Source organism: Vidua macroura, chromosome 8, assembly GCF_024509145.1.
Source record: "Vidua macroura isolate BioBank_ID:100142 chromosome 8, ASM2450914v1, whole genome shotgun sequence".
In the NCBI taxonomy this organism is placed as follows: Eukaryota; Metazoa; Chordata; class Aves; order Passeriformes; family Viduidae; genus Vidua; species Vidua macroura.
In genome coordinates this window covers 16361270-16375016 of record NC_071578.1, presented here as the reverse complement: position 1 = coordinate 16375016, position 13747 = coordinate 16361270, and the positions used below count along the sequence as shown (strand labels likewise).

The window sequence follows — 13747 nt, the reverse complement described above, 5'->3', positions numbered from 1 at the left end:
TATTTAATTTCCTTTGTTGACCAGGTAAGAATTTAAAACCAATTTTTATCAAACTTGAGACTCTTAACTCTTCTTGATGATCTGGTTTTTTTAAGCTAACAATCATTTTTTAAAAAGCAGATCAGTTTATCAAATATTCTCCATAGCAGAAATGCTGTTGAGAAAAAAAACTGATAAAATAACATCTAATTAAAAACCCAAGAAGGTAGTAAAATTGCCCAACTACTGAGCCTTGCCACACATGCTTGGCCTTGTCACATCAAGCCTTGCCAAAGTGTCTCAATTCACAATGATTTAAAAATCAAATGATGACTGGTAATCTCTCAAAAAATTCTATTCATTTTCTTTGTATTTCTACTTGAAAGTACAAACTCTGTACATAACTATCATGACAGCACTAGCACTGGTTTACATATGTCTTAGTGCCACAGAAAACCAGCAAATCTCTTAGTTCTGGTTAGGTTTTTGCTCTCTACATTTTTCATGTCCCAAAACTGAAAGGACGCTTTGTCAACTATCTTTTATTTTCCTTCCAAGTTTTTCATAGAACACTGGCTCCTTTTCATTAGTTCTTTCAGTTAACTACCTTTCATATCCCATTAGCAAGTTCGCCCACTACTGTTAAATCAATTTCCATGTCCTTTACATAATGAAAAAAGGGGTTTTAAAGTTTTTATTCTCTTAGATCCAGTGAGTCACAACCACATGGGTATGTCCTGTGAATCTGCTTTCATCTTGGCTGTTGTTTCCCTTGCGTTTTTTTGCAGACTGATGGAATTTAAATTCAACAAGAATTAGAGGAATCTGGTCATCAATGCCTAATATAAATATTAATTAGCAAATACTTATTATTTCCTGATGAGTACAGTAGAAAAAAAACCCTTATAAATGTACTATGCTCTATCATAGTTTGATTTCACTTTGGCCAAAAATACCAGCTCTTTAGGAAAGGAAATTACAATCTTAAAGTGTAATAGTATAACCATTTGCATATCAATCACCCAAGGTAATGTTTGAATGCTGTTTACTAAACCTCACATGAAAAAAAATTCCTAAAACGAATATGGAAAAAAAGAGGACAAAATAAAATTTTGAGCTGAAATATAATAGCTAAAAATGGGACAGTTGCCGCATGGAATTTGAGCTCCACAAAGCTGGACTTACATAAGTAGGAATGCCCATTAAGACCACACAAATTCATGACGAAAGAATTTCAGCCTTAAGTACTAGACTTGGCTGAACTTAGATTGTGAATATTACAAAAAAGTACTATCTAATAGTAGAGAACTAAAGAAAAATATATTGCAAAATTCTTTCCCTCTATAAAGAAAATGAAGAATAAAGGAGACACCACAAAGATCACCAGTGTAGGGAATAGTAAGCATGTAGAACGTAAGTTCAAGAATGGCATTAGAAGACAAGATCAGAAAACTATTTGATAGGCTTGATGTAAAAACAGTAAAGCTAATTATTAGGAGGAGTTATAAATAACTAGAACTTTCAAGGGAGAGCGGAAAATGCATCCCCCTTCCTATCACTGAATTTAATGAGAATTCCCATGGAGACTTCCAAGGTCAGGAAGCCTTGAAAGAGAGAGCAGATCTTGGAGTCAGCCACCAAAAGCAACCTGGGGAGAAGGAGCCTGGAAAAGCCATAGAGAAATGAAGAGAATGCAAACTGCAGTGGTGAAACTTTTTCAAATGGCAATAGCTGGACTATATCCTGAGGATGTTAACTGATACTGTTAAGGCTGGCATGTGTAGAAGATTGCAGAGCCATGAAAATGGGAATGGAATAAGGCCTACAAATGGGTAAATAAAATAGTCAATTGAGGTACCTTGTCCAAGGGAGCAAATGCATGCTCTGAGGTTCTGGAGCTGGGACCTTCACTACAGACCCAGCTCCTCCTCTGCTGCTCACTGGTAAGAAATTCAGTGACCTAACAGTAAAGAATATTTAAAGCCATCAATCCAGGGGACTGACCATGGGAGAAGACATGCTACCAACTGTCTCTGTGTGCTTTTCTATCGTGCCAGAGGGTGCAGACTAAATAAAATCTGACCGCTCAGCTTTCCGGGGAGGACTAAAACAGCACAAGGGACAGGTGCGGCTGGATGCCACAGAACAGCCTGCTACTCCAGAACCAAAAAAAATGGGGCAACAGGTGATCCTTCCACAATCTTACACAGAAATTACTTCAAATCTGAAGATAGGGAGCAATATTTTCATTATTATCTATATAAACACCTTTTGGGTTAGCAACTAAGTCATTCAAAGGTCCTGAAGAAAGACGTCTGAAGCAAGGACAAACCACAGCTGCTCTCTATGTGGATACAGAGTCAGTTCACCATGAACAAAACAAAAACAAAGTATACTGAAAAAGCCAGTTCTAACAGGGAGGTAATATACCAATTATTCCCTGTCTTCCTTGATACACCAGCCCTGCTTTATTCTGAAAACATATATCAAACTCAGTTTTAAAACTCCAAAATTATTTGTATGATTACAAAAATGAACCTATTATCTGTCCAAAGCAGTCCAAAACCTGGGGGGTGGCAGAAAAGGACAAGTATGATGTAATGGTCAGGTAATTATGTAGATCATATACCAGATAAATCAAAATATCCTCATGCAAACACAAAAACTTGGAACTGCTTGAAAAATTCCGTCATGCACACCCAAATTCCCCACACAAAGCTTTACCCTCGTGTTTCCGATGCTGGATTAATTCTTCTATATCAAGTGAGTTCCTGGTGTAGCAAAAGCCCTCTAGTATATGAAACATTTAGGTATAGCAAAGAGTACTTCATCTCTTTAATTTCAGCATAACTTCATACTTGTAATGGTGTCCAACATATTTGCTGTACTCTTCCATAATTTTATAAAGTTAATTTAATTCTGAAAGAAACCACTGATGCATTTATCTCCTCAGCAGCTGAACCACTGGGAGAAAAAACAGGAAACAGCTGGTCAAAACCAACATGTGATGAGAAATTTATTCAAAACTAGAAAAAATATGACTCAAAAGTGACCATCATATACAAAGGCTGGATTTGCAGTTTTTACAAACCAACTGCAAAGAAACACTGTGCAAGCTACATTACATATGTAATGATTCACAAATGCCCGCTAAAGATGAAAGAACTTTGTTGCTCAAATGCATTCAAACTATCATAAATGTCTGGATAGACATTTATTAACAAATAACAGTCTGTTGGTTAAGAAAAACAATTAAAAAAAAAGGAAACAAACCCCCTCTATTTCTGGACTTACAGAATATAAGAAAATTAATACACTGCTGTTAAATATGGTTCACGTTATACTTCATGCTTATAGATAACCTCTATCTTTTCTGCAGCCCCAACCCTGTTGAGTGACTTGGTGTGAATAGACTATTTTATGGTCTATTCCTTTATGCTGACAGCAAATCACTACATCTCAATTAAATGTTCACATAGCAAAAGGTTTTGCACTCTTGTAGTTCCCCCTGACTGTATTTGAAGTAAGGTAAGTTTCAAAAGGACACAGAGGTAACCCAGAACACAAGTTACTTTCCTAAAAGAGAAATATTCTGAATGCTCATGAAATAACATGTTTTCCTTTAAAAATACATACATTGACATACACAAGCCACCAGTGCAATCCCAAGATTGCAAACAACAGACAGGAAGTCCAATGTTACAGCTCCCATGACAACAGCAATGTGCTTATATAAAGTAGAAAAATCTCACATATGCAAGGGTCAGAATTACAATGGCCTCAAGCATGCTGCAGGATGCTCTAAGTCTGCAAAGTTACTCAAGATAAACTCCTAATTTAAAACAGGAGATTGAGGACAGCTTGCTCTCTGGAGTATATTTCTTGATCTAACACAAAATCACATTTAGAGTAATTCTCCAGGCCTCGGATACATTCTTACGTTTTTGCTGAAACACAAACCTTTCAGAATTATCATTCAAACTATTATTCAGCCTAGAAGTAGTTAATAGTTGATTGGTTATATACATTTTTATTAAAAACTTGGGTTTTTCTTTGCTCTTATGCTCATAACTCTAAAATTCCCTAATATTAATAACTAGTAGGTAAATTTGGAGGTGAGTTTCCACCCCTCCCCTTCACTGGAAACTTACAGGATATGTCTCTTCTGCAGACTACAGTGCAGCACACAGCTACTGAGCTTGCTGAGGATAAAAGGAAATTTAGCCACAGCATATGGAGAGTATTTGGGAGACGTTTATCTTCTCCAAACTCTGAGTGAGCTCACTAACAACTAACTGCCTCTAAGTCTAGAGAACAGATGAGATCATCACTTGTTTGTAAAACAGCTAGGACACAGATTCAAGTCCAGAAGCAGGGCTTCCAAGCAGTGTGATAACATGAACAATAAAAAACAGCATAAGCAACTGATGGGGACTGAGGAAAGTTTTATTTATTAAGTTAATGATCCCACCTGAGTTTTATTACAATGCATTACACATATTTATATAGGGAATATTTTTAGTTTAAAACTATAGTTTTTAAAGTGCTTAATCTAAGCTTGTCTGTCATCTTGGCACATGCCTGTCTCTTAAAACATTTGACATAAACATTTGACATAAAACTATGGTTCACATGAACCCAATAGCTTCATTCTGCACATGCTTCTTTTTCTCCCTCCAAGTAACATTATCCCAATAGGAGATTTTAAACAGATTACAGTATGACCAGGATTTCACCCATTCTCTAATACTTGAAGGGAATTCCTAAACACTCTAAGAACAATGATTGCTGTAACATGAAACTAGAGCAGCTAATAATGCATCCTTTGTTTTGTCCACTATTTACTAATGAAGGTCTGTATCCATTCTGATTGCTCCAAAACAATATTTACAGTGTTGAGAGACTAGCATGAAAATAACCAGTACATAACAATCACTTTTAATCACCTTAAAAGAAGATTACATTATTTTACTGTGGATTCAAAGTCCAAATGGTAGCAACACTCAACAGGCATTAGAGTTACTGGAAAAGCTAAGAGTTCAATAGAATATTCAGAGTCCTGCAACAAGTGCAGGTGCTGATTTCAAGACAAAAATAAACTTTTTCATTGCTTTTGCATGCTTCTGTGCTATCACAGCAACCTTCTCTGTAGGTCTCAATCTTTCAGTATTTTCTATACCAAAAGCAAGTCTTCAATCTCAGTTCAAAAATTAAAGTATCTGGTTACAGTTGAAAATATTAAACAAACTTTTACTTTCACACAATTTGCAAGACAATAGAAGCACTGTCTGATACGTGTGTTTTACAGGGAAATAAAAGCGTCTAACTGTATCATTGTCTAGTGAAATTATAAGGACAACAAAAATTAAAAAAAAAAAAAAAGAAAAAAGTGGCTACAAATTCAGGGCTAAATGTTATTTTCCAGCACTGCCCCACTTGCAGCATTCCTGATGAAGGCTGTGTGCTGTCACACTGCCCTGAGTCACCCTGGTTCCAGGGCTGCTCTGGTGTCATTAGCTTTGACTGGTGTGGAAGCACCCTCAGAGCCCCCTGTCACTCCTCAGTCCAGCTCATACATACTTGGGCAGTGCTTAATGGCTGTAAAATGTTCAATTGTTATTTTGACTTTTAGGTCACCACTAGTCCACATTTTCAAGAAAATTTCATGACCAGAGGGTTCATAACTGTGCATTATCCAATCACTTTTCACACACAGAAGAATCAAATAGCCTCCTATCTCATGGAGGATGCCTTAGATATTGTGGCAAGTAAAATTCTTCAGTAGACATTTTTCCTCTAAGTTGTTCTTGAAATATCATACTGGTAAGGTATATGCCTACCAATTACTGTCAAGGGAAGCTTATTTCATTTTAGAAAAAAAATTTTAAAGATTCTGAAAGATTGTAGAAAAGCAAGATAAATTAAAAAGTATATGAAATCTCATAAATTCAGATTTTAATTATTCACTCACCAACAGAGTCATGTTTATATGGCACAGTTTTTATTAACTTACACCAGAGTAAACAACCCGACTTTTCAACAGCTCATACAGGTAATGGAGATAACTTAGTTCCAACTGAGAAAGAATTTAGAAAAGTGTCCAACTCTAACACTCTAATATGAACCCTTTAATATGCTGCAGGGAGACTTTCTAAACCAGACCTTCATGCTTCTTTACAGTTAATGAACAGTCACTAAAAGGAAAGTCAGAAAATGTGGAAAAACTGAAAGCATAATATAATGCTCTTGCCAAGACTCCCACACTATTGGCTCTAAATACCTAAGTGTGGTCACAGCTAAAACTTATTGTTCATAATTTGGCCCAATATTGTTAAAGGTATAAGGCAACTGTAAAATAATACAAAATATTAAACGATTTAGCTAAAACCCTATCACATTATGGCAGTAAAATGACTTCTACAGACAGAGGGCAATTTTCTGGTTTTAAAGCTAGCCTTTAAAGCTGGAGTAACTCAACCCAAAGCAAATACAAGTATAGAGCTTCATTTTTTAAAAGTTCAATTTATTTTTACAGTACTTACTGAAGGGAAAACATAATTTCATGCCTATTTGGCTGTTCTCCTGCTTCCCTGATTTTTTTCCAAATAGTCAATTTTGCTCATTAACTTTTTTCTTCAAACAAAGAAACAAGAAATACTGGGTCCAGGTAGAATAAAAACCTGTTTGTTCTTACCTACCAACTACTTTACCATAAGTAAATAAACTTTTATGTCTAAAAAGCACAATGGCATTTTAACAGGCAAAATACTCATGCAGAGTCAGATGAAAAAATTATTGTTAGAGTGGAGAAACACTCCAACCACTTGCAGATTATTTGCTTTATGTCATTATTTCCTGTAAATTCCTTTCAGCATGCTAGACTAGAAATTTTATTTCAAAATGGAAAGCGAAAAATCTCAAATCTGCCTGTAGTCCACACCAAAGAATCACAAAGTAGCCTTTTTTTTTTTTTTTTTTTTTTTTTTGTTAAATAGAAGTACAAATACAGCATAAATATTAGCCTGAAGAGCAATGTTACATTTCAGGTATGCAGGGAAAAACTGTGAGGGAAGAGAGTAGAAGTCCATTTAGAGAATTCCATCTTTCAAAATATGTAGCAAGAAGTAAAAAACTGTGGGAAAAGCACATAATTCTAACAGAAAGATGGTATGACAGCAAACCCAGACCTGAAATTACTACAGAAACAATTAAAAACAATCCAGAAGTGAATGTCAGTAATAATTTAATCTTTTTGGCTACTTTGTGGGTTGTGAATATCACAGAGTTTGGCAGAGTAACTTTACTAATAAGACTCATGTCCAGGTGATTTCATGTGGACACTGCACAAGCCTTCTGTCTAATAAATCAGATCAGTCATGGGACTGAAACACAGCACATAAACAGGGACTCTTATGCTGCTTATCAATACTAGCACAGAAGAAAACTTTCAAGTTTTTCTTCACTTCTTAAGAATCAACATGGGCCTCTTCATTACAAAAATTATGTTTTGAATACATTGGAACAGTCTATCTTCCAAGACACTACTAGATATAAAAGAGGGTTACACTCTTAATTCTGACAAAATATTGACAATTAAAGGTTACAATTAACTCAACACCTGAGAAAAACAACCAAAAAGTGTTCTTACACACACAGAGCACTACTAACCCTTCCTTTGTTAATAATGTGTTGGCATTTGCAGTAACAAGCTCCTGCATTTGGTCAGTGCAACTGTTGTTGAAACAGCCTAAGCAGACATTATTTCCGTGACTGATAGTGAAATACTCAATCTGTCTGTATTTTCAGAAATGTCACAAAAGCATGCACTGATTAGAATTGCTGATACAGCTCTGGAAGGGAGGAGGACAGCAGAGGGAGGGAACTGAGCCCTCTCTACAGGTTCAAAATTAAAATCAATATTTATATTAATTACAAAATATTTACTGTAGTTAAGAATCTATTAAGAATTAAAAATCAATTATAAACAACAATTAAAAGACTATCTATTAAACAGAAAACAACTTGTGCCTAGCTCTATTTTTAAAAAAATATTATCCAAGATGACTATTTTAGATTCCACATTAATAAAAATTCTAGAATATAGATTTTTATAAAATTTCTACAAAAAATAAACACTTTTTACCTCCAAATCTTTTTTCTCTCCTTAACTTTTTGTTAACAGTTACCACCAACTGATTATAGTTCAACTTTATGGAAATAAAGAAATCTTAACATAGGACTCCTTACATTAGCCATGCATATCACAAATCCTTGCATTACATTCATTTAACACATGAGTCATAAAAACACCATGGACACTACAGGGGAAAAAATGCCAAAAGCCTGATGCTAACAAATGCTGAACTACTATACCAAATCATAACATGAATTACAAAAAATTCCCACAAGATAAATCTATTATAGAATCACTATTCTCCATGGGAACAGATGTGGGACAATTAATATTTTCTTTAATTGTTGCCTAATTACTAGTTGGCATTTTAGTAGTGCCTTAGCAACTATGAAGAATGCCGTGTATATTAGAGTGCTAACTTCTATCTGAGCAGAGTTGAGCAAGGCAGCAGAGTTCTTGCTTCTTAAAGCTCAAACTGCTGGCACCAGGAATGTAATGACACAGCAAAGATAGTACTGACGCCTACAAAATAAGCTTAACAAAAGAATTTCGCTATTATGCTCTGCAACTATGTTGTTGCAGCTGTCATCTGCAGATCTTGAGGTCACTTACATAGCTCGAGAGTATCACTCTGTGAAAGTCTAGTGAGCTGCCCAGATTTCTTATCTTAGTCAATGGTGGACAGGTTTACTTTTGTCACATTACTTTACCACCACGGCAAAACCACCATCATATCAGCAAAAAACAAAGTGTATTTCAGCTCTGTGAGCCTTACATCCCACAGATCCCAGAAACTCTGACTCTGGGAATGAGTCAGATTGCTAACATGGTGCAGCTGAGCTGAACCCAAGCAGTGGATACCTGTCCAAGCAAAGCCAACAGCAGAGCCTGCACTCTCATGATCTGCTTTATGGCAAACTCTTCGCACTTGTGACTCCCTTAATATGTACTGATGTGAGGGGCTTGCACTGTTCCAACACAGACAAGCAGATGTCTCCTGAACAGATACAACAGCCATGTTACACACACCCGTCTGATAAGGGTAAATGCTGCACTGTATTTAGCTACAAAAACTAAGTGTAAAATTAGAAAAAATATTCAAGATAAAGATCTTCTCTCTTCATACAACACATCCATTAAATCCAGAGGAGTCTAAATCTGCATGTGAAATACCTATAAACAGTAATAATATGCTACATGAAGAAAAATATAACATCATGTATTTTCTATATAGTGCAAATCCTTAGTACCACCTCCCTATGTAAAGGAAGAAAAAAGAAAAACTCACTTAAACAAATGACAGTTCAGTGCCTTTCCTTTATTAAAGCTAGAATTTTTATGTAAGGGATATGCACAAATAAGACCCACATTTTCCTACTTTAAAACATAAAGGTCTCTATTGTTCCATGTTACACCAGTACTGCTATGAAAACTTAATTTCTCCAACTTTTTTTTTTCCTCTTGAAGAACAGAACTACTGTTCACTTAGCTGTTCCAAACAGAATGCATGCTCAAAGGGTGAGATAAGGGGAAAGGAAGAACAAATTACCACATTCATTTACTACTTTTTCCTTCTTCCTTTGATTATTTCCATGAAAGATTCCTACAAATGCCCATAATTCATTAAATTATTTTAACCCAGTGCATATGCTCAATAGGTCCATATATTTGTCACATCCATTAAGTTAATTTCTATGTTTATGTAAATCCATCTATAATGCTAAAAATATAAGCCATAAACACATACAAATATTATTGCAGAAACAATATTCAACACTAAAATAACAAGAAAACAATGCTAAGAGAACTTGATGCATGTTGTACATAAGGAGATTATACCAGAGGTTGATAAGAAGAAAAACAGATTTAGTGTCCATTTGGATAAAGAAAGACTTAGAAACATGTGGTTTTAAGTTTTTTCTGACCATGTGTTATGGTCAGAAAACTGAGGAAAACATTCTGTGCATTGTAGTTCTGCAAAGTGCTTTACAGTGCCTCTTTATCTTTTGCTGACTTGTAGACAGAATGTTTTCTACTTAAGTAATTATTCAGTGAATACTTATTGCTTTTGTTTCTGAGTTCATATATATAGACTACAAAAAATCTTCAAATTAAAGCTCTCCCACCCCAAAAATACTGTACATTCAGTATTATACAGTGGTAGTGGAAAGTGGTTAAACAGTCAAGCATGATAAAAGTTAAGGAACTCATGTCCAATTGGAAATGACCAATGAAGAAATATAAACACATCCTTCAGCTATCTCAGCTACAAAACACTGTCCCATCTCTCCCCCGTAAAACTTAAAATGATGCTTACAATGACACTTAAATGTACCACACATACACCATGTTAAGTAAACCCACAGTATTATATTCACCCCTTTGTGGGACAATGATCACACACTCTTCCACTGCATCTGCTGTCCCAGCAAGTTTGTACTTCCACGGACCAGTGAATTTCACGATAATCAACAGTACCACAAAGCTCTGCAACCTGGTAAAAAACCTGACAAACATAAGTCTATAGAATTCTTCAATTAACTATTTAAATGGAAAAATACTAATTTCTAGAAGGACATGAGGATATTACAGGAGAGCACAACTGTCATGGAGACATAGAGTCCTCTCTTCCCTTACCACTGACAAAATTTCATATTTGTTTGATCAATTTTACGGTAGGATTCTGTGATTTTACATGAATGTAAATGATAGATGATTCTACGACTCCACATATGTAAGTTTTCCTCCATTTCAGTCCTACTGAAAGTTATTGAAGACTCTGACCCATAAGTGCTAGAAATTTCCTTGAGAAGAAGATATTTCCATTTATTCAGGACCAATTTATAAGCATAGCTTATATGACAACACACTCCTTTACCGTGATTATTTTCCCCTCCCTTGAGCTTATTCATACATTTTAACTGAGAAAAATTACAGCTCCTTTCTTAGCTAAGCTCAGTAATCAGTTGTCAAAATCTTTTATAGATTGCATTAACAACTATTTAATTTCTACCAGCACAGAAAATATTTTACTATTTAAAATAATATATTAAGAATGTGCTATGTAATTTATGTAATAATAATTTATGCATTCATGATTTCATTCTAAACTTAGAATTTCTTGCATTATGTAACTTAAGAGAACACAAACCAGGGCAGTATCAGCATATTAATGTATATTATTCAAGTATTACTTGTTTTGTTATTGTAAAATAGGTGTAACAGAAATAGAAATACCTTAACTTGGGGAAATACTATGCTTTCTTTTCCTGAGCAACAATTTTTTTACTGTAATCTAATACTCTCATATATAATGCTATTATTACATTTATGGAACAACTATATCTTTAATATATCCATCAAATATTTATACATACATATACGTATATGCATATTATATACGTATAATACATATGCTATATATATTAAAATGCGTAGAGCTATAAGATATAATTATAACCCTATCATATATATGGAAAAATGTAAATGTATGTTACATACCTTTTCTATTTAAAATATAAATATCTATAAAATGCATATATCTTCTTATTCTGTATATAGCTGTGTTATATTCTTAAATGCAAAGAATATTTATCAAGAAATAAATGTATACATAAATCTAGGTACAAATATTTACCTATACACATTTTATACTGATATATATGTATATACATATATATGTATAGATTTTATACACTTATAGACATATTTACCACATATCTATTTTAAACCAAAAGAATTTTAGAGGACAACAATACATTTTTCTGAAAAGCAGTGTTCAGCATAAGGTTGTTCAATGTGGATAAGTCAAATATCCCATTCAGTGGTACTAAGTATTTACTAGTTGAAGGTACTTTTTTAATGGGAAGGTCATCACGCTATCAAAACAAACAAGGAAACAAAAAAAACCCAAAACTCAAAAAACACTATGAAAAGCTTACCTCATACCATAAAGACTTCTCAGGATAGGAATTAAATTTCCATTTTATTAGGGACTGAATTATAGTTAACTGTTCTGTTGTAATCCTAGAAAGTTTCATGCCACTGTTGTTTCTCCTTTGCTCAACGTAATTCCAAGCAACAGTTCCTATGTGGCCCAATGGTAAAGTCCTAAAAATTGCTCTTGTTCCAGTATAAACTGATTTTTTAACCTCTTTATCGTTTTTACAGAAACGTCTTATTAATAATGTAGAACGTTCCTTTTTGTTTCTAAAAAAATCCTCTTCCATCTCTTCTTCACAGTTATCATTGCAGTCTTCAAAATGGCTCAGAAAGGGCTTTGAGGGCATTCTTCCAGTAAAGTTATTTCCACAGAAGTTGTGTCCTGAGCACGCCACTTTAACCTTTTGTGGTGCTCTTTCCAGACATAAGTACTTATCCCTTAAAGCATCTTCATACAACTGCTGTCCATTTTTATTCTCACAATTATGTGTCAGCTGCATTATGCTGCAAGTGCAGGCTGGGGAACCAGTGGTGTTACCATCACCATCACTCATGGGCTGTAAGCAGTCATCCAAAATGAAGCTGTTGTGTAAACCACACAAAGCCTTTGATATATTCCTTTCACTAGCACAATGTAAGTGAAAAAAGGCCACTTTATCAGGATCACTGCTGTCATTCTTATTTACTGCTGTCTGGCTTCTTAATGAAGGTCCATTCATTTTCAGCTGAATTTCAGCAAGCATGGCTCTTTCCAGCGAAACAGGAATTCCAGTTTCCAGGCATGCCTCTTCCCCTGCTAAAGGAGCACACGATTGATACAACTGGCTGCAGGAGATATTGCTTTTGTAGTTTTTCTGTACAATGTTACAGTTAATGTTAAGAAATTCCACTGAATCAGAGATGGAGCTGTTCCTCTCCCAGAAATTTTCATTACTCTTGTCGTTAGCCAGTTGTTCTTTGGCCAGAGGGAATATTTTGGGCACTGAGCCCTGAAGACTTTCTTCTTCAAGTCTGTGTAAGTAAGACAGATTGTGTGTGGTTTGCCTTCCCGAACTGGCTGTATGTCTTCTTATAACACTGGTGTCCAAAGCATTTTCAGTATTTTCATCTCCAGCTGACTGGGCAGCTATCACTTTACCCTGTACCACAGAGAGGAGAACAGACGCTGTCATCTCCTCAGAGGTCATCTTGACACAGTCTCTAGTTGCTGGATGTGTGCTGGGGGTGGGGGGAGGACCTTCTCCACCACTCCTCATACCATGATTTCAGTGTAATGAAAGATTCAGTGCTAAAGAATCAGGGAACACATGGTGAAATATATATTGACTGCTTGTTCTTTTTGCACCGATGTTTACAAAAAAGTAATTTTTTTTACTCTTGGGCTGCTAGGCTTTCCCAAACTTGGATTACTGGCATGAGACACTAACATTTTTAAACCAGCTCCTTATTATTATCTCCACAATTAATTCTTCTATCATAGAGAGCCCACATGCTGTTGCCTCAGATTGTAGATGACCAAACACAAACTCCATGTCACAGACGCATCTCCCCACAGGGCACTCCAAAAATTGGTTTTCTGTAAAGAAAAGACATATATAGATATATTGAACAGCATCCATGGCACAAAATCCACCATCACAAATAAAAACACAACAACGCAAGTTGAGACCTAGAGAATACCAAAATTCACAT

General features: G+C 35.1%; 1 protein-coding gene across 1 annotated transcript in view; it reads right to left on the bottom strand.

Annotated features, from left to right (window-relative positions):
• Positions 1 to 13257, bottom strand: part of PLCE1 (phospholipase C epsilon 1) — a 112021-nt gene extending 98764 nt beyond the window's left edge. Inside the window, exon 1 of the mRNA XM_053984320.1 lies at positions 12055 to 13257. Within this exon, the coding sequence (XP_053840295.1) occupies positions 12055 to 13242 (1188 nt within the window). The 5' untranslated portion in view covers positions 13243 to 13257. The remainder of the gene's footprint in view (positions 1 to 12054) is intronic.
• Between the last annotated feature and the right edge of the window lie 490 nt (positions 13258 to 13747).